Source organism: Tetrao urogallus, assembly GCF_951394365.1.
Source record: "Tetrao urogallus genome assembly, chromosome: 7".
Taxonomy (NCBI): Eukaryota; Metazoa; Chordata; class Aves; order Galliformes; family Phasianidae; genus Tetrao; species Tetrao urogallus.
The window spans coordinates 4,421,038-4,443,295 of record NC_136820.1 but is presented as its reverse complement, the minus strand read 5'-3'; the positions used below and the strand labels follow the sequence as shown (position 1 = coordinate 4,443,295).

Sequence of the window (22,258 nt, the reverse complement as noted above, 5' to 3'; positions counted from 1 at the left end):
AACAAATTGTAGCGGAATATTGGCGGGAAAGTTCAGCTTCTACTGCCATACCACCAACATCTGCCTGTAATGTTGTGGGTCAACATAATAAAATAGGAGGCGTTACTTTCAGAGCAGCTGCCATAAAATATATAATATAGTTAATGCGTATAGGTAGTAAAACTTATTTTTATCTTTAATATTTTTAATTTAAAAAAGGGAGCACCAAAACCACAAAACTGATGGGACATTTGATCTTATGTTTGTGAAACTGCCTCACCCTGGTTTGATGGCAGTGGCTGCTGTTCTCAGTGAGCTCTCAGGGTGTTCATCAGAGATTTTTGATGAAATTTTACTCTTCCCATGCTTCATCCTTGAACACAGGTTTACGTACTTCCAAACAGCAGTGCTGTGAATAAGGTGTGACTGCGACCCTCTCTGGTCAGAGAGGGCTTGTTAAGGTCTGATAGAGAGACACGATCAGACTTTTTAGTTCACTGTCCAATTGCAACTCCGTGCATTCCGTGTGAAAATTCGCAGGGAATGTATTTAAGTTGACTGAAAATGGAGTTGCAAATAATAAATAATTATTTAAAAAAATCACTTTTTTGGCAGTCTTGAAACCTGCTCTCAAATTCCTGTATCAAAATGCAAAGCAGGGCTGCATATTTTTCTCAGTTCTTGGGACTGTGTTTAGCCAACGTATCCAACTACACACCATTATTTGCCATAACTGAGTCAGCACTGTCCTGCGCCCTCCCTATGTCCCAGTTTCAGCCCAGGCAGTGCCAACTGTACACTGCTGTGTGGTCACTGTGGGTGATGGTGAGCGCCTGGAGCCAGGCTGTGCCCTTCAGCAGTGCAGATCCACCACCGTGATAGAGGGAATACACAAAATTGTCCCTGGTGGGGGTTGTGACTTGCTCTCTCTGAGACTCAGCTTGCTCCAGTTTCATTAATTCATACTTGCTTACTCCCTAAAGCTTATTGCTGTCAATAAACAGTGGAGATCTTTGTCCTTCTGGATTAAAAGCATTTCCTCATCTGCGTGTCACATGTACAGATCTGCTAGTTGCTCATGTCTTCAGAAGATCCCGTAAGACAATGTTAGGATACATATGCTTATGTCCCACAGTGAAAACATCATGCATCATCTCACAAAATATATGCAGAAGTCTCTGATGCCTTCCCTTTCTGACTGCAGGGCTAAACCCATCTGAGATCTTACCTGTGCACGCACTTCACTTCATTGGTCCCATAACATTCCTAGGCACCAATCTGCTCACTTGCACCAGAAATCTTGCCAGTAGTTCAGGACCAACATCCACAGCTTTCTGTCCCGTTATTGCTTTGCTTGTGTTACCGGAGTTTGCTGCTCTGGATCAGCGTACACCAGATGGAAGGGCATTATTCTGCATATTACACAATCTGATGTTTGGAAAGCAGTAAAAACAAGCATGTGGTCTGGAACTGGAAAATGCTTATATTTGAGAGGATTAACACCACCTGTTCCGTTGGATGTCATGACTATGTGAGTTGGCCTTCCCAAACACAGATGTTGGGTGGAGTGCTTTGAAACTCTTGCTGCAATATCCGGTTGGCAGGTGGCAAACATCTGAGACCTTGTGTACACCTGGAGCCCTAGTGACCCAGGAGTGCCATCTACTCCCTGAGTAGGGAAAATACTTCAAAGGGGGAAAAAGTACAGTTAATTAGCCTTTAGGTTTTATTAGATTCACTTGTTGTCCCAGTGTGGATATTAATGCATATTCAGGTTTTACCTAGACTGTGCTGTGATCCAGAGAGATGCTGAAGACCACAGAATGGACCAGTCCAGCTTCCCAAGTGCAAGCTGGCAGCACTGAGTTGAAGACAAAGCCTATCTGCTTGTCATTTATACATCAGCTATAGCAATGTTAGCTGTACGTTTTCTCCTTACAGAAATGGACATAGTTAGTATTGGGTCAGCTCTTTCACCATGGAAGATCATAGAATAGTTTGGGTTGGAGGGATCTTAAAGCTCATCTAGCTCCAACCTCCTGCTGCAATAGGCATGGCTGCCACCCACTAGATGAGGCTGCTCAGGGCCCCATCCAGCCTGGCCTTGAACGCCTCAAGGGATGGACCATTGGGCATCCACAGCTTCTCTGGACAGCCTGTACCGGTGTCTCACCATCCTCCCACAGAGCAATTTCTCTTTGACATCTAATCTAAATCTCCCATTTTTTATTTAAAAGCATTCCCCCTTGTTTAATCACTACCAGATCAAGTAAAAGTCATCTCCTGTTCATAAGATTCCCTCAAGTTCTGGAAGGCTACAATGAGATCTCCCTGGAGCCTTCTCTTAGTTAAAAAATCAAGCCCAGCTTCCTCAGCCTGTCTTCATAGGAGGGGTGCTCGAGCCCTCTGATAATCCTTGTGGACCTGCTCCAACAGCTCCGTGTCCTTCTTTACTGGGCTCCCAGGCCTGGATGCAGCATGCTTCTGCCTCGCCTTCAGCGTGCCGTCTTCTCAACCGAAAACAGATCTGACTCTGAAATAATGTGCTCTGGACTTGCCTAACTGTGCAGTCACTCTGGTATCTTTGTATGGGAGAGCTTATCTGGATGGGGTTTGAGCTTGGCAAGGAAGGGCATCCTGTGGGACCTGGGAGACCTCAGGGTCCCTGCTTCTGCTTGCCAGGTAAGTTCCCCAGGCTATGATAAGGAAGCACCAATATCATTTTTTGAGGATGGATCAAGAGGAAATAAATACCAAATGTAAGAAACTTTCTGAACTTTTCTGATGTTTTCTTTTAAAAAATTTGAGGTCCCTGTTGGAAAAGTGTCTGTGAGACTGTGCCTGCTGAAGTCTCCCAATCTATCTGTCTGGTTGCAGCAAGAGGGCTTTTGCAGTCCTTACACTAATCCACAGAGAGGTACAAAAAGCTTCCTTTGCTTGCTCAGTGCTTCCAGCTCTGAGCTTCAGTAATTGGCACGTTTTAAGGGCACCATCTACTGGCTAATGGGAGCAAGACGATGCTGTGACTTGTTAATGAACTTCACTTTGGAGGCTGGCAAGATTCTGGAGAAGATTATTCTGGAAGTCATTGAAAGAGACACGAAAGAATGCAGTCGTTAGTCACAGGCAGCACGAATTAACAAGGACTGAGCTCTGCGTAATGAAGCAGATCTCCTTTTATGACAAAGTTACTCACCTTATTGACCAAGGAAAAGCAGTAAATGCAATCTTTCTGGTTTTCAGAAAAGCTTTTAATACTGTTTCTCACAGTATCCAATAGAACAAAATGTCCAGCCTAAAGACAAGTACATAACACAGTTGATGACCAAGTGGCTGATGAGTAGTGCTCAAAATGTTACGGTAAATGGATTTACATCAGGCTGGCCAGTAGATTTCTGCAGATATCTGTTTTAGGGGCTGTTTCTCTTTAACATTTTCATAAGTTACTGGGATAGAAGATTTGAAGGAATACTAAGTAAGTTTGTGCACAACACAAGATTGGGAGGAGCAGCTGACTCTTGGAGGGTGAAGAGGCCTTGCAGAGACATAGAAACACATACAGACAGATTAGAGGGCTGGGCAACCAGCAGCTTCCTGAAGTTTAAGAAGGTAAAGTGCTACATTTTGCACCTGGATAGGAACAAACTGGATGTATGTATAGACTGGGGATGAGAGACTGGAGAGCAGCCCCATGGAAAAAGATCTGGGGATCAACATAATGCCCTGGCAGTCCACAGGGCCAACCATACCTGGGGATGGTGCGTCAGGCCCAAACTGCCAGCCAGGTGAGGGAAGGGGTTGTTTCACTGTGCACTGTGCTGTGCAGCCTCATCTCGGGCACTGTGTGCAGGTTTGGGCACCACAGCATACGAAGGATATAAAACATTAATGGAAAGAGGGCATGAGTGGTCTGGGAAAAATATAGGGATGCTGTCCAGATGTGTAGGAATGGAGTCAGGAAAGCCAAGGTGGAGGTGGAATTAAACTTGGCAAGGAATGGTAAAAACAAGAAGGGATTCTTTAGATAAGGTGAGCAGAATAGACAGGCATAGGAGAGTGCATCTGATAAACAAAAAAGGGAGATCTGGCCTCCTCAGACTCAGTGAAGGCTGAGGTACTTAACGAGTTATTTGCCTTGGTCTCCATGGCCAGTCAGGCTTCTCAGGCCTCTTGTGTCCCTGAACTTCTAAGTGGAGCTTGAGGGAGCAAAATCCCTCCCAGTCTAAGAGCAAAGCAAGTCCAAGACCACCTTGCGAGGCTGAGTGTGTACAAGTCTTTGGGACCAGATGACATGCACCCCAAGGTTCTGGAGGAACTGGCTGAGGTGGTTGCCGAGCCACTCTCCATCATATTTGAAAAGTTGTGGCTGTCAGGCAAAGTCTTGCATGACTGGAAAGTCAGGAACATCACTTCTATATCAAGAAAGGGAGAACAGAAGACAAGACCTGGTGAACTACAGGCCAGTGAGCCTCACTGTGCTGGGGAAGATCGTAGAGTGGATCCTTGTGGAAGAGATGTTAAAATGCAGGTGAGGTGTTGAGGTGATTCAAGAGAGCCAGCACAGCTTCACCGAAGTCAGATTGTGCCTAACCAATGCAGTGGCCTTCTGTGGTGGAGTCACGTCATCAGAAGACAAAGGAAAAGTAATGATGCTGTCTGCCTGGACTTGTGCAAGCTCTTTGACATGGTTCTGCACCACATCCTTATCTCTAAATGGAGAAATTATGGATTTGAAGCCTGGACTATTTGGTAGACAAAGAATTGGTTAGTTGGCTGTAGGCAGAGGGTTGTAGTCGACAGCTCTATTCCAGGTAGAGGTCAGTCACGAGCGGTGTCCCCTAGGGGTCCATCTTGGGACCAGTGCTCTTCAACATCTTTTTCAATAACGTAGACAGTACGATTGAGTGTACCCTCAGCAAATTTGCTATGATACCAAGCTGAGTGGTGCAGTCGACACAGCAGAAAGGAGGGATGCTGTCCAGAGGGACTTGGACGTGCTTGAGAAGTGGACGCAGGAGAATCTAATGAGGTTTATCAGTGAGGGGCATTTGTGTTGAGGCAATTCCAGATATGAGTACAGATTGGAAGAAGAACTCATTAAAAACAGCCCTGTGGAGAAGAACTTGGAGGTCCTGGTGGTTGAAAAGCTGGACGTGAGCCAGGTGTGTGCTTTTGCAGCACAGAAGACCGATGGTATCCTGGGCTGCATCAGAAGACAGGTGGCCAGCAGGGAGAAGGAGGTGATTGTCCCTCTCTACTCTGCCCCCTGTAAAGCCCCAGCTGGAGTACTGAGTCCAGGCCTAGGGCCCCTGGTATGGGAGGGTGCAGTTATTGGAATGGGTCCAGAGGAAGACCACAGAGATGATCAGAGGGCTGGAGCACCCCTCCTGTGTGAAGAAAGGCTGGAGGAGCTGGGATTAATCAGTCTAGAGAAGACAAGGCTCTTGGGAGACCTATTGCAATCTTCCATTACTTGAAGGGAGCTTGTAAGCAGGAGGTAGACTGACTTTTTACATGTTCTGATAGTGATTGGACAAGGGGGAATGGTTTTAAACTGAGGCAGGGGAGATTTAGCTTAGATGTTAGGAAGAAAGTTTTTCTCAGAGGGTGGTGAGGCATTGACACAGGCTGCCCAGAGAGGTTGTGGATGCCCCATCCTATGAGGCATTCGAGGCCAGGCTGGATGGGATACTGGGCAGCCTGATCCTAGTGGGTAGCAACCCTGCCTGGTTCTGTAAAAACCATTAGAGAGCATCCAGAGGAGCACTACGAAGATGGTGAAGGGTGTAGAGAGCAAGATGTATGAGGAGTGGCTGAAGTCTCTGGGTTTGTCCAGCCCAGAGCAGAATTGCTGAGGGGAGGCCTCATGGCGGCTGCACCTCCTCACAGAGTTGCTTCAAGTCTTTTCTGGCCTAAAAGAGTACATCCCTGTTTTGCTGACACCATTACAGTGCTAGGCACCTATGAATTTGTGTTCTAGTCATGTTTTGCAACCCTTTATAGGATTTCTTAGCTTGATGGGTCTCATCTCTGGAAAGTAGCATTTTTAAAGAGAACAAAGAATTCTCAAGGTTTAATGTGCTCACTCGTAATATGTTGTCCTCTCAGTTTGCCCATAAGTGCTGTTCCTCATGATTACTCTAGCTATAATAAATTAGTCATGGGTGGTAATTTATCTTCTTGATAACTCATTTTTGTTCTATGGTTCAATACTTCGAGAATCCTAAAGAGTCATTTATGCTTTTGGCTAGCTGTGTGTTATCTGGGTCATACAAACATTGAGAGCTGTAGCAATATGAATCTAAGGCAGAAAAAAGCAGGATTTGTATGGTGTTGCTCTTATCCTAGATAATAATTTATTTGCAGTTCCAAATGTCCCAGGATTCCTGTATTTAGATCCTTACATTTGATTTAATTTTGCTACTAAATATTCCTCTGGACTAACACATTTTCTTTTATGGGCAGAAAAATCTTCCTTTTTTTTATGTAAAGGGCAAAAATGATGCTTTGATACAACATCTATATGAATGATATATAATAAATATATTTCATGATATATCTATGATATAGGATTTGCAAGGATGACTTTAATCATATATTGCTACATACTACTAATGGCTAGTGCTTAATTATGATTCAGCTATTATGTGGGACAGGGCAATGTTCACAGATGCCTATAGAATGACATGGTGACTCTGAAGGGAGAACCAAACCAGACGAACTGACAACCATGCATTTGATGGCAAAAAAACAAACACAACAATAACAATAACAAACACACACAAAAAAACCCATCTGTGTTATACCTCTGTGTATATACCTAACTGCAGATGCTGTGAATAGCTGTCTCTCATTTATATGCAGGAAACTCAGTAATATTAGTAATTTCAGGTAGTGCAAAACACTTAAATTTAATGCTTTTTGTTTCTCTGTCTTTTCTCCTTCCAGTTGCAAATGAGACGGGTGACAAAAATGCACGGCCACTTTCACGATTTGCCCGTAAGTAGACTTTTTAATTTTAGCTAGATGATTTGTCTATTTACACATTCAATATGTCTTTTAATCTCATAGCAACCCTATCATTACAGTTCATTTACAGTACTGAACTGAAGCACGATAGTACTTCACAGGAAATGTGTTTTACGGAAATGCAGTCTTACTAAACAGCATTGATGTGAATTTAAAAGAATGGAAGGCTTTGTGGCTATACAGTCATTCCAAGCATAAAAGGTTGTAAGTCTGTGTCAGAAAGGCAGCTGAAGTTGACAGCAGAGGCTACAGAGATTTTTGTTAAGCCTTAGAAATTGCATACTATATTCAGTGCAAAGTGTATTCGAGTCATACTGATAGTTCATCACCATTTACGTCACGTGGCAGGGTTGGGAACTAAATATATGACTTGGGTTTTGAAATAAGTGCTCCAGGTTTGAACAAAAGGACGCATCTGCTACCGTAGCACCAACTGCGCATGAATTTGACCATACGGATAATTAAAAATATGATGAAATATATAGGAAAGAGGAGGAAGATAGGAAATCCTATTTATAACGCATGAAATTTCATGATGCTTAGTGAGCACTTAGCCGAGAAAATCTCATTCTCATCATGAAAAGAGGGCACTTGCCCTTGGGATTGACGTCCCGGTGCAGTATTTCGCATCGGCACAGGATGGCGCTGGGGACATACCGTACCTCACACAAGCATTAGCGTGGAGGGCACGGACGAAATGATTGTGGCTGTAAATCTGCCACGTGTAGTGAGTTATGACGTGATGGAACAGATTGAGCAGGACTAAGAAAATTGTACTCGCATTCCGTATACCTGATTTAGGGTTTATTTTCCTTCATGCTTCAGGCCATGAAGGTTAAAAGAGGGCTCTGTTATTCAGCTGCTTGAATGCTGAAAATGCTTATGATGAAGGAATTCACAAAGGATAGCAATGTAAATGGAAATGCGGATGTTTTGAGCTCTTTATCGCTTTGCTTTTGTCTGTTATGGTTCCTGAATTCTAGCTATAAGGTTGGGAGATTCAACCCAAGTACCATTTGTTCCAAGGTGTTCAGGTTATGAGGACTAGATGCTGAATATTGCCTGCCTAGTACATCAACTGTAATGTCACGTCATTGTAAACTGCACTGGCATTTTAGTTTGGATTGGCTGCTCATAGGATTATTGTTTTTTGGTGTTTGTCTGTAGAGTTTAAGTCTGAGACCCAGGAGCAAACAAGTTCTGTTACTGCTCTAATCTTGGCTCTCCAGAAGGCTGCCAGGACTTATTTGTGGAGGTAGGACTAACTTGCATTACATGGAAGAGAACGGACTAGTGGATGCTGTCAGGTGAATGAAAATAGAGAAACCTCCATTGTAAGGCCTTGTTTTACAACCTAGTGCTGCATGGGATTAAGGGAGGAGGTGAGATCAAGGCCACAAGGTGCTCGGAGTGTTGAAAATGAAGTGCAGGGGGGAACACATACATTAAAAAAAAACCACAACAACAGTGTAGGGAAGGAGGAGAATCATTCAAAGTGTAAAGCAGACTTTCACTGTTAGGAATTTAATTTAGTGATTTTGGAGTCAGGCTGAGAATCCAACTAGCTTATGAAAGAATCATCATAGAATCACAGAGTGGCTCACGTTGAAAGAAACCTAGAAGATGATTGAGATCCACCCCCCCTGCAATGGGCAGGTTGCCACCCATGAGATCAGACTGCCCAGGGCCCCATCCAGCATGGCCTTGAACACCTCCAGGGATGGGGCATCCATAGCTTCTCTGGGAAACTCTATCCATGAACTGTCCTCAATTTATTGGCTGTATTTTAGTAACCAGCAAGCTCACCTGCTCCTTATCCAGTTAAATATTCCTCCACTGAAAATCCACAACTGCAGTGATAAGGGAAGTATTTTCAGGACAGCTCACAGCCTTCTCACAGTCTTGAAGACATGCTGCTGTAGTATCTTCTCATTGCTGCTGTCACCTTATTTAATAGCTATAGTCCTTCTCGAAGACTTCTATTGCTATTTATCAGGCTATAACAGCAATTGCTTATCTTCCTTCAGGTGGTGGCTGTTCTCATCAAATGCAGCACACCACAGCAGTCCTACAAAGCTGGAAGGCACTGTGACTCTAGAGTCATTGTACTGGGCCTCTTGAGATTGCTTAGTCCAAAATCCTACTCAAGGTCAGCTAGAATCACTTGCCCAGCATTTTCTCAGTTGAATTTTGAACATGCAGAAACTTCACAGCCTCTCTGTACAACACATACAAGTGTTCTCCTGTTCAGATGGTACTTCCTCTCTTTAAAATTGTGCTGATTGCCATTACTTTTCACTTATTTACCACCTATACCTCTGAACAGATACTTCTCCCGTTCTGCAGAAAACAAAAAAAAAAAGCCTACAACCACCAATTTATAGTTTAAAAACAAGACTTCAGTGTTTGACCTAGAAATCAAGCATTTCATTTAGATATCAGTAATTTGAACACTTACATTAAACAGAGAGAGCAGTTTTGATTCCAGTGACAAAATGCTGTATTGTGAGCAGCAGTGTAAAGGTTGTCTTCTCAACCCATCCACTGTCTCTACCCACTGATTGTATGAATGGCACTCATCTTGGCCAAGGCAGTCTCTTGGAAGTCTGGGAGCCCTTTCTTTTTTACTCTAAGCTAGACACTTCCAAATGCTGAGTTGTAATAGAAGTCTGTGGTTTAAAATGCAGGCTGCTGAAGGACACTGAATTGGGAAATACAACTTCCTATCAGCTCCTGTTTGCATTTCTTACCTCTAGAAATGACACCTCCAGTAATACTAAAATTCAGAATCTCAGATGGTGATTCTGGTGCCCTGTCAAATTCTCCTTTATCCTACACCAGTTAAAAGCAAATATCTTATGTCCAGGATGCTAGACCACAGGATGAGTGCTGGGTAAGTGGTTTTTCAGTCACACGTTTTGTAGTAGGTAAACCCTAACTGCCATATTTGACTTCTGTGAACTGCGTGAATCCAACTGCACAAACAACAACTTAGGGCATTTTGATGCAGGTAATCTAAACATTTTTGACAAAGCCTCCTTTGGAAGAACAGAGATACTTGCAGTCCTTTAGAAGCTGTGCCTTTGGAGATCAGTGACCATGAACACTTGATTTAAGTATTTCTGCAATCAGGTTGACCACGTGTCCTAATTCTGCATGTTCTCTGTAAGTACAAATACATCAAATATGATTAAAAAAACATTATTTAAAAAAAGAAAAACAAACAAAAGCAAGCAGGTTTAGTTGACTGAAGAAGGCACTTTAATTTTAGGTTAACTATTGAAGTAAGTCAATATCCAGTTCACAGTATCTACAGATAGTGGGCATGGACAGTCACTACAGTACAGTAAGTATATTGAAGCACCAGGTTCCAGAGAAGACTGTAAAACACATTTTAAACTACCAGTGGGAAAGCATCTTCAAGTCAGCAGTATTAATAGAGAAGCAGAGGTTAGGTCTAAGTTCTCACCTTCTAAACTCTTAAGACAGCCAAGCCATGAGCAAATCAAACTGCTGCATACTGAAACACGGAGCAGCGACTGCACTGAACAAATCTTGTAAATAATTCAAGGGTGCACTGAAACAGGATGGGAAAATGGTAACTTTTTATTGGAAAACAAATATACAACTTGGAATGGATTTGAGGCGAGTCATGCCATAAGCAGATTAAACAAACAAACAAACAAAAACTAACAGCTAAACAAAGTTCAAAAAGCATAGTGACATATAGGGTACAATGAAAAAGGACTGCACGGTCCTGACACGATGGGACGATAACTGTTGGAATAGGAAGGAAAATAAGTATGGGAACTATTTTGAAAAGGAAGGGAAATCACAGAAACACAGAATCTCAGGGATCGGAAAGGACCTCGACAGATCATCTAGTCCAATCCCCCTGCTGAAGCAGGAACATTAATATCGTAGGTACGTGCTGAGTTGAATTAATAGTACCTAAAATTTTGAAAGTGATAGTGAAAGTATTTTAACATCTACTAGGTCAAATATACCACAGATTCTTTAAGCAGAGTTCTGTGTTTTAAATTATAACACCTAAATCTATCTTGCTTTTGCCCCTAGCTCACCAAGGGTATAATAAAATGAGGGAAAAGAACTGTTGCAAGTGTTCAGACTTATCACAAGGACTAGAAGTTAAATTTGAGTTGTTACTCATTTAGATGCTAGGGCCAGTCAGTATCCCATTCAGACATCAAATTCCTGCTCATTCAGCAGACTTTGTTAAGAGGTTACTACTCCTTTAGCAGCAGTGAACGTGCCTAATATCTCGCTGTGTTATCTTGTTGGTAGCCATGTTGTGCCGTCAGTACTTTAACAGTTGCAGCTGTGGGGATTTAGGTCCATCAGGCATTCAGGGCAGCTGGAGGCTTTTGGCTGATGGTTGGTCAGTCAGGCCTATTAAGCAAAACACTATAACTGTGGGTAGGCTAAACGTGGCTTTTCATTGCTGTAACAAAACTAGTTGATTCATGTTAGTTGGCAGATTTGTTGATGTTCATTTTTCAGGAGAGCTGTTTATCTAGATCAAATCATAGAAAAGAACTACCTGAAGGAACCTCTGTGCTGGAAGAAAAGGGTTGGGGCTGTGTACAAGGATGTAGGGGAAGACAATGTAAGACTCATTGTAAAAATCCCATTGTAAAAAACTCAGTAAGAGTTTGCTAACGTGTCGCTGTGAGTTTTTGGTGGTAGTACGAGTTGTGAGCTGTTTGCATCCAATAAGTGCAGAAAATGGATAATGTGTTCTGTACCTGTCAAGCTGGAGGGTGTATAGAATAAAAGACAGATCTGTGGAAATAAAGAACTCTGGGTTTGGGAAGCTCAGCAGATCCCTTGGAATAAATGCAGGAGAAAGTCTCAAAATTATGAATGTGGCTTGAGAGCTGCATTTCCACAAAACATGATTTCAGTAGTATGCAACAGTTCCGTTTTTCTGTGAGTGGTGTGCAGTGTTTGTGGCTCGATGACAATTTGTTTTTCTTTGTGGACTGTATCTGTGACCAACGTATGCTACTCTTGTGCAGAAGAGATAGTCCTCTCAACAAATCATAGGGAATCACAGTACATTTGGCTCTATCGCAGATGACTTGTTTGGTCCATCACATAATTTAAACATCTTGCATTCTATATTTCTGCCGATGAAATGGGACCACAAATGCTTACCTATTTAAATAAAACAGATTTTCTGAGAAATTTGAGTGGTACCCTGAGCACAGAAGCAGTACTGTAGCATAGCATCAGAAATCCTTGAATGATAAAGACGTGCTGATGCTGCGTTCAATTCTGCAGCTGCTGCATACAGATTACTTGGCTTTGGACTACCTGGTGTGACTATTAATTTTCTAGCCATTGTTAGGACTTGGCATGGGACACCAAGGCAACCTGTAAATTTGGGTAGTTGTAGTCTTTGCGTATTAAATAGCTGCTGATAGCTAAGAGCAGAGAAGCATGAATATCAAGCTTTCTTTGTTATCTGGAAAATATTCTGAAAAGTATTTTGGAAAGAAGGAGATAAACATGAATTCTTGTTTTTCTTCTTTCTCTCCTCTCCTTTTTCTTCTATATCTGTGCCATTTTGGCTGTGTGAAAAGAAGACATAAGACGACTAGCAGACTACTGCTGCTGCTACTGCCTGTTTGTTGCAGCTGATATTGTTGCTTGTAAAGAATGCTTTCTTGTAATGGATTCTGGTGAGGCATGTGTATGGGAACTGCTGAGTCACGGCCTGAACCTCTGATTGATCACCTGAGGCAAGCCATGAGTCAGCCAGAGGAGCACAGCTGAAGGCAATTCACCTGTGCTGCAGGAAGGGGTGGAGCCTGGCTGCACCCCTCCTAGACCTATTGAAGAGCTGGCTACCAGTGGGGAAGGATCTCTTCTGGAGATTGCCTCTATTGGTGTTTTGTGGTGAGCCCAGCTGAAGGGTAAGCCTCCCATTTTGTCCTCTTTTGTTATCATTGTCCACTTTGCCTAACTCTCTTGATTATATTGTAACATCTTGATATCTACTGATTATACAATTGTAACATCTTGATATCCATTGATTATACAGGCATGAGATAGTAATTTCTCTAATCAGAGCAGTTTCATCTTTTACGTACTTCGTGTGTAGTATGTTTAGTCCATATATGTTAGATCCATTATTTGCTGCTCTGCTGGACAGCTGAGTTCCAGATAGTCTTGCCTTTACAGTCTGCTATTAAAAAAATCAGTTGCTGACTTCAGAAATATCCCATTTGTCAGATTTTTTTGTTTGTTTGTTTTGCACAGCAATAAAATGCCCATGCAGAATGACCAGCAGATGAGGTGGTTTGTCTTACTACTAGCCTGGAATCCAGTAAGCTTAATGCTTGTGGAAAGTCTCTTAACTGAAATAGTTGGTATTTCAGCACTTAACTGCTCTTTTTGGAAACTGCTGGCCCATCTGCACGTATTCTGTAATGCTTTAAAGTTAGAATATGTGCAGGTGTTCAGTATGGTAGTATCAGTGGGGTTTGTAGAAGTGCCTAATTTATTCAGAAGCTGTTTGGAAAATTTTGAAAATATGAAGCTTGCTTTTTTGAACTTTATGGAAGTCTCATATTCTCTTCTCCAAAGGCAGAAAGAGATCTGACTGAAGGATAATAACTGTATTTTGTCAATGAAACTACATTTACAGACAAGGGTGGGATCTGTGAGTGATAAGCACAAGGCACCCGGTGACACTTCTAAGTAAATGTAAACAGTTTATCCACAGATCTGTTTTGGCATTTGAATGTCTGTTGGAAAAAGCTGAACTTTCAATAGAAAGTAAATACCTTTTCTAATATCAGTCCTAATTATTAAACTTCATTAACTTGAGCCAGTGAAAGTTAACAGTTCATATTGTATTGATTGTTCAGTTTGGATTTCTGTTCTTTCATTTGAGATACTGCCATGTCAATACAAGTGAAGTTATAGCTCAAGCAGAATGTGAAGAGGGAGCTTTTCATTGTCACATGAAACTTGTTCTATAACCAGATCTTTCTTTGGGAGGCCGTTGTGTTCTGACCCGGGCAGACAGCAAATCCCTGCACAGCTCACTCTCTACCAGAACTGGAGGGATAAAGGTGAGAATATCTCTGGGTTGAGCTAGAGTTGAATAGGTAAAGCAAAAGCTGCACACACAAGCAACGGAAAATACAGAGTTCACTTGCAGCTTCCTGTGTTCTTCCATTTCCAGGAAAGCAGGAGTGTAGTGGTTACTTGGGAAGACAGTCCTGAGTCCAGATGTCCCCCTTCTCTCCTTCTTTCTCCCCAGCTTTGATTGCTGAGCACAGTGTCACGCTGCATGAGATCTCCTTTTAGTCAGTTTGGGTCAGATGTCCAGGCTGTGTTCTCTCTCAGCTCCTTGTGCACCCCAACCCTCTTGCTGGTGAGGCAGCACAAGGAGCAGAGAAGGCCTTGACACTGTGTAAGCACTGCTCAGCAAAAGCTAAAACTTGGTGTGAGATCAGCACTGTTTGGTCACGAATCCGAGGCCTGGTACCATATGGGCTGCTATGAAGAAAGCCAACTCTATCCTAGCCAAAACTGGTACAGAGTCATTACGGTTTTGGATTTTAAAGTGACAGGAATATTAGAACATAATTCCACCTTGAGCTTTATTTCAGGTTTTCAGGCCTAACTGCAAAGTGTGATGATGCAAAGGCAGAAAAGATAACAGACAAAGAAGACTTTATTTTCTAGACTGCTGGGTTACCAGAGAACACGAGTTGATTTCCTTTTCCACTCTCTTTCTGCAGGGTCTAAATCACAGAACTGCTTGTGGAACACCATTATTGGTGGGCTGACTGGCAACCTCAAGGAAAGGCCGAAGCCCACCATCATCAGTGACCCTAGACCTCCTGAAGAGATCCTTGCAGATGAGCTGCCACCTGTGGACAGTCCCGAGGCCTTGGTGAAAGCATCTTTCAGGTCTGAAGGATATGATTTTTACACTGTGTATGCTTGAGAGGATGTTTTTAAGGTTGTTTGCAGTGTCTGCAGGAGAAATCAATTCTGAAAGATCCTGCAGTGCTGCATAGCTTTGTGTGAAACAGGAGAGGAAAAGAGAGGTCCATAAATAATATCGACTGGACGTGTGGTTTTACTCAGAGTTCATTAGCCTTCTTAAAAGATTATGGACAAGAAGCATATAGAAGATGTCTTTGACGGTTGATACTGTTTAATTTGGAAGTGTTTCAGTGATGAAAGCTTGCACTTCAGGTCAGGTGGCGCTTTACTGATGCGAGGGAGCGCTGCACCTTTCTTTGTTAATGTAATGTCTTGAGAACTGTCTAGCATTAATTTGTTTTGTCCATTAATTTGCTTCTGGTAAGCTTGTAAGCGAGCGATTGCTGCTGTTGTAAAGTATGAGAGAGATCAATTTGTGGATTTTTCCCTCATTTAATCGCGTGGATGTAAAGTTGTCAATAAAGATGTTTATTGGCATGTTTTCTGAAAATAAGGTTAAGTGGAGAAGCTGTGTGCTTGCAGTGGGTCTTTGACCAAACCGTGAGCAGTGGTGTGCCCAGAAGTAATGTGTGGCAAAACGGATCTTTTCCAAGTGCTTTTTAGCAGCTTTTTCTGAAAACTATGTTTGACTTTTCTTTCATAATCAACGCACGTGTGTGCAAACATGAAGTGATTTTTTTTTTTGTTTTGGATAAATTTCTGTTAGAGTGATTTTTATTTTATTTTTTTTGTAACTCAGTCTCTCAAACTTATTTCTCTTTGTATAACTGTTATTTTGAAGGCTCTTATTGAAGTCATTATATGAGGTAGTAATTCCAGTTATCTTGTTTATACTGTTTGATGTTGGAAAAAAAATAAATTAACAACAAGTCAATTTACGTCAGCCTATAAAAATAAGTCCCATAATCTTAAATCATGTTACAGTTCTTTAATATTCCTGTTGAAATGATTCAGGCCAACCCTGATTCCCCCTTTTATGATGACCTGTGATATTTAATGGCTTTTAAACACTCTGTGCTTTTGAGATTTCGAATCTGTTTCAGGAGCTCTTTTTAGCTTTCTCCTCTCGCAACGAATTCTGTGTAGCAGCAGTCCTTACTTTGCCATCATAGAGATAATTTCAACCATTTTGTGTGACAAAATAATGTCATGGCATTTCAAATGGCGTGATCTGATTCTGCGAGTAGGGTTGACTCTTGGTAGAAGTGAGGTTGAGTAGCATAATAAGGTCTGATGAATTGGAAAACTTAATTTAGCAAGATAGTTTTGCTAATGCAATGTAAATAACTTCATAATCATTACAAACCTTTATATTTCATCAGGATAGAAGTTACTGTATAATGTGGCATTGTTTGGACTTTTATAAAGGGAAATCATAACTGTCTAATTTTACGAAGAATGGAAGCATTGTGTGTTCTTGAGCCACGTACAGGAATTGAAGACAAAAGTACCTTGCAATTACTGTCTGAAAGACACGAAAAAACTAAGAACACTTTTGTGTTTTCATTCAGCTTAAAATCTTGTTGATACTGTAATGTGAATTGGAACTTAGGAAGCAGTCCCATTTTTTCCACGTTTGATTCATTGGGGTCTTCTGTGTGTATTGGTCTTCAAGTGCAGCCTTGACACAGTGTGACTGGTATGTCTGGGTGCCAGTCGTTGCTTGCCAGTTAGACGTCCCTTATTTCTTGTTTACTAGATGCTGGTGGAAGATCTATTTCATTGCATTTGGGATTTGCATGTAATAATTACAACCCTGGTGGCTGAACTTCAGGATCTGTGGAGGGCAATACTGGGTTTATAAGAACTGATTTCATGGTGAGAAGGACCAGACCAGTTTTTCTAACGTGACTGCTACAAACCATAAAATGCAGCAGTTCCCTTACTGCTTTTGACTCACTGCTGTTCAAGCAATATATGGCAATACTATTCCTTTCATGCACTGTTAAAAAGCAAATGTCTCTCTGGTGTCAAATGAGTCACACTTCTTGTGATTGCATTTCTTTTTATGTGAATACATATAGGCAGCATGAAATCCCAGTTAGCACCTTTGGTATTTGATCTTGTATTCTACTGCGTAGTGCTTATTGTTCTGTAGCTTGGACAATTAGGAGGAGAGCTATATTTGATTTTCTGCTACATTGAGACATGAGACTGAAATGGATATAAACATAAAAGGAAGAATGCCATTGCTTCAGTCTTTTCAGTCTTACTTTTCATGCAGTAGTAAACCATCTTTATGATACAAAGCAAAAAGAAATGAAACAACCCCCTCTCTGCACACCAAATCAGTATAGTGGTTGTTCTCTGTTTAGTTAAAAAGCCTTGTAATTGTCTTCTACAATTTTTATTTACTATCTCTAAGACAGTAGGAAACATACAATTGCTGTTAACAAGGTCAAATACCTTCCTGAAAAGCAAATTGCAAGAATTTGCAGGATCTTGTTGTTTGCAGTATTGTATTGAGCAAATAATCATAAGTAATTCTGTAACTTGACAAATTATACTACTGCAGTACTTACTGATTTTGAAATCCATTCTCGTTGACACTTATTCTTTTTGTCTAGTAAAGGCAGAGGAGATGCTGATTGGAATTTTACATGGAAAATGTGGTGGAAACGTTGAGAATGAAGGATTATCCTCTTTTGACAATGAAAAAAATATAATTACACATAGAAATTATTAGCTTGGCGTGCACTTTACGTGACAGATTTGGTACATCCACTGTCTTTCTTTGCTAATATATAATTACAAGAGCCGTGATCTTATTTTTAAAGGCTCCAAGTTGTCATGATTTTTTTTTCCTAGACTCATTTGGTTTTGATGTACAGGAGAGAACACTATTTTGAGTCCACAGACCTGGGACACAGCACCTGGGCTAGTGCCTGCTGGTGGTGCCTATGCAGTGGTGAGTGATGCAGCAGCTATGCTGGATCTGGTGGCCACCAGTAGGAGTCACTGGAATGTTCTTGGGAGGACCTGCAGATGCTCTTCAGAGCCAAAACATTCACTCAGCCTTCCATCCTGGTTCCAGGTCTGTGTGACAGCTGAAGCTGGTCTGCAATTGGAGGCTGGTCCAGCTGGCTCTATCTGACAGGTGGAACTTGGGGTGGCTTGAGCTAGCATCAATGAGAATAGGGATGGGGGTCTTCCTTCCTGCCACCTTGCTGGAGTCTTAGCAAGAATCAATCTCCAGGTATGTGGTGGAGAGGAACCTGGTCGACATAGAGATTTTGGAAAGGGTCCAGAGGAGGGTGACTAAGATGATCAGGGGGCTGGAGCACCTCCCCTATGAGGACAGGCTGAGGGAGTTGGGCTTGTTCAGCCTGGAGAAGAGAAGGCTGCGGGGCGACCTCATTGCAGCCTATCAATACCTGAAGGGAACCTACACCCAGGAGGGGAGTAAACTCTTCAAAAGGGCTGACAATAGCAGGACTAGGGGAAATGGATCCAAGTTGAAGGAGGGAAGATTTAGGTTGGACGTTAGGGGGAAGTTCTTTACGAGGAGAGTGGTTAGGCCCTGGAACGGGCTGCCCAGGGAGGTTGTGGATGCCCCGTCCTTGGATGTGTTCAAGGCCAGGTTGGATGGGGTCCTGGGCAACCTGATCTAAATGTGTATGTTTGGTGGCCCTGCTAGGCAGGGGGGTTGGAGCTACATGATCCTTGAGGTCCCTTCCAACCCGGGTGATTCTGTGATTCTGGTCACTTTCTGATACTGGGAGGCACCAAAGCTTGCCTGCAACTACCTCAGTTGGTATCTGGGTTCTGAAAGTCAGGAGAGCCATAACTACATATGTGCATATATGTGTATATATGAGGTAGACTAAAGCTCTTCCTTCCTTCTTCTGCCCAATAAATCTGTGTCTAGGATTCATTTCTTTATTGCCTGCATTTTTTAATTAGATTTTGTTCTTTAAAAAAAAAAAAAATTTTTTTTAAACACAAAAATGGGAGAGAAGTCTTATTTGCCTTAACTTGATAAAAGCCAACAAAACCAGAAATATGCTTTCTGGTTGGTTTTTACACCCATCTCCAGCAGATCAGGGCATGCTAAACATTAAAATGTAAGCTGTATCTCTGAGAGCCATCTTTCTCAACATCTTTTTCGATTCAGACTTATTATAATGCTCTTTATGTGCATTAAACTTAAATTAATCTGTGTTCTATTCAAACCTGTTGCTTATTCTTGTTACTTATTGATACTCATTAGGATGAGTAGGAAGTGAAAATTGTTCTGTTCATTAAGGAAATGGCTCCACATCATTAATCTCTCTTCTTTCTTTTAAGTGTGATTCTTTTCTAGGTGCATGTTACACTTTGTGAGAGCTATGCACTCATTTCTTGGTAGATGGAGATTTATGAGTCAGAGAGGGGATGATCAGAGAAGAAGGATTTATACCAGTTACTGTTCAAAGGTTTCATCCTCTTTCTCCACACGTATCCACATGGATCTGGAAGGAAGGTGTTTTTTTTTTTTTTAAGGCAGTTGAAAGAGAAATGAACTTCTTTTATGTATTATTTTTTATTTTTTTTTTTATTTATATCACAGTCTTGTTCTTCATAGGATAGATGTATTATTGATGACAAGCAAAGCCCAGCAATTCTGTTCCTGTAAATATCAGGAACATCAAATGACCCAAGCTGAGAAATTCAGATGCGCTGTGGGTGTCCAAGCACAGCTGTACATCCTAAAGGTATGGAACAAACCCACTTCCAAAATAGGAGCAAGACTTTGAGCTGATATTCCTTGGACCTGGTGGTAAAGAAGTCCTGCTTAGACGACTGGACAGAGTATCTCCTAGACCATACATGTCTGCCTGATGTCCATCACCTGAATCTTGACCTTTGATAAACTCTGAGCATTTGATTAGCAGCTGCATGAGGCTTCCAGTTCTGGCTCTGTAAGCTTAAAAATCATCCCTAGTCCTTGGCAGTGATGATGCCAGCCACCACTCTGCACACAGGGCAGGCGTTTTTAAATCCAAGCTCTGCAACCCGCATCTCAAATGTCTGTGTGACACGAGGCTGTTGCAGGGTGTGTGTGCACAAATAAGATTGATTGGTCAGCTTTTTGTGCTTGCTGGCCCTGCATTCCTTGCAGGTTTAGAGAATAAATTGTTTGAGTGTGCAGTTGTATATATAGGAAAATGCATGAAGTTAAGGATTGTCTTTATCCTGCTAAGGAGGTACTTAGTGCACTATTTAGTTATCTCTACTGTAAGTGATTAATAGTCTTTACATTACTAATACCAGTCTGCAAGGCCTTGCAATTCCTGTTAACATTATCTTTAGCCAGCTTCCCGACAGAAAGCTGGCTGTCCTTTTCCTTAGGAAAATGCTGTATGATTCTCAGCCTTCCCATTAGCAGCAATTTAATCTATTGATCAAGTTAAGCTGTTTTTAACAGAACAGTAGACATCTCATGGGTACTTTGATCTTGCCTGATCTCCCTGGTAGACTGCTATCACTCCAGTATCTGTATGTCATTGCCTCTTACACTGGGGTTGCCCCCAGCATGATCTTCCTGTGCGTGTTCAGGGATCTGGGGTTTCTGATGCAAACTGAACCTGAGGCACCCTCACCTAAAGGGGCTGGAGAGCTCAGCTTCCAGGAAAAATAGCCATGGAAAGGAGCTGTGGGCCACTTGGCCTGTTCCTTCAGACTGTGAGCTGTACTTAAACACTGCTTGGGAGGAGGGAATGTAGGGAGTAAGTCTGACTTATTGCCCTGGCAGCCTGTATGTGTCCTGTAGGCCATAAGTTGTTCATTCTGTTATTAAGACTTTCACAGTCTGTATTTTATTCCCAGTGAGAAAACGGGATAGTGGCTCTGATCTTGGCTGTGTGTGAGTGTGATGAGCGCAGATAGAAGTCTTTCACTAATCAGCTGCTGAAACTTTGTGTAAACAAACACATTAAAAGGCACTCAAAAGAAATTCCTGAGCAATTTCCCAAGCTTTTAAATGCCTGGCTGACAGCAGTGAAGTTGATTGGTATGTTATGATGTGGTGTTTTCCCAAAGGATGTGGTGAATTCAAATTCAATCCAGTAAGGGACAGATTTTGTTTTGTTTTGAGACTGCAGAACCTGTAAGTAACAACTCAGGAATGTTTTGAAGTGAATAACAACAACAGAATTACAAAATTACTCAGGATAATCTTGGAGCTGTTTCATAAGATCTTAATCTCCATTGATGTCCCACACTTCTTAAAGTGAAGAGCTTTGAAGGGAAGGAGAAAAAAGTGATTCTCAGCTCCAGCTAATTGAGTATGACAATCAAATCTGAAGATAGAACTACATTTTGTATAAGAAAAAGGTATTTTAGAAGTGATTTTTGTATTTAAATACAAGCTTCTGACTTTAATGAAACTCAGCAGAGAATCTATTCTAAATATTTATCTTGGACACACTGGAAATCATTGTACCTATTGCAGGTGTCACCTATCCAATAGGTTGAGCTGTTAGTTCCCAGAGTAATGCAATTAATGCCAGGCTACGGGTTGCTCTGGGCTTTTTGGAGTTTCCTGTTTGCACACCTTGCTTTGTTTCTTACTTTTTGAGTCACTGATTTCTGATGAAAGTTTTGGCCGTTTTTGTCCGTTTTCTTATTGCTCCATGCAAAATGATTTTTGGTAACCATCATGTTTTGCCCCAAATGCTGTTGCCATGGATTTGCAGTCCAGCTTGCCATTGATTTTGCAGACATTAGTAACATCTAGGGAAGTGAAGCTGCTGTGAACTGGCAGCACCCCTTTCCCACATAACTTTCTAATGGCTGCTCTTCATCTGGTATTTGCAAGTTAAGCTGCCTGCTGGCAATTTCTAGAAACTATTTTATGTAATAGAAAGGTCTCATTTGGAAATTATCACGCTATCCATCTGAGTGCTCAGCACTCGCTGATGTCAGAGCCATGGTGTCTGTAGTTTGCAGTCTGGGACATTTATTTTTAGTTCCAATAATGTTTGGCTCTGAAACTACTGAAGTATTCACAGCAAGACTGCTAAAACTATCATGTGTTCCTTGGTTTTCATCTGAACTTTATAAATTGATCTAAACTTTATGAATTGGCTTAAGTTGTCTTGAAACCAGGTCTGTATTCTAAATTTGCTGTCAGTGCTGATCTTGCTATGGCAAAAAAAAAAAACCCCAACAACTTCTGTCTTCTTTTGGTTGAAAGGCCGTTGTTTGAGAGTGGAAATTGACCTGAGGCTGCTGCCCGGAAATTCCTTGACTTGCAAATTTGTCATCTTTATGCGAGCAC

At 41.7% G+C, this 22,258-nt stretch overlaps 1 protein-coding gene across 1 annotated transcript in view; it reads left to right on the top strand.

Annotated features, from left to right (window-relative positions):
- Positions 1-22,258, top strand: part of PDE1C (phosphodiesterase 1C) — a gene marked incomplete at both ends in the record, with an annotated part of 281,466 nt that overhangs the window by 33,200 nt on the left and 226,008 nt on the right. The window contains 2 exons of the mRNA XM_079538517.1: positions 6,928-6,978; positions 14,787-14,958. Coding sequence (XP_079394643.1) covers positions 6,928-6,978; positions 14,787-14,958 — 223 coding nt within the window. The remainder of the gene's footprint in view (positions 1-6,927; positions 6,979-14,786; positions 14,959-22,258) is intronic.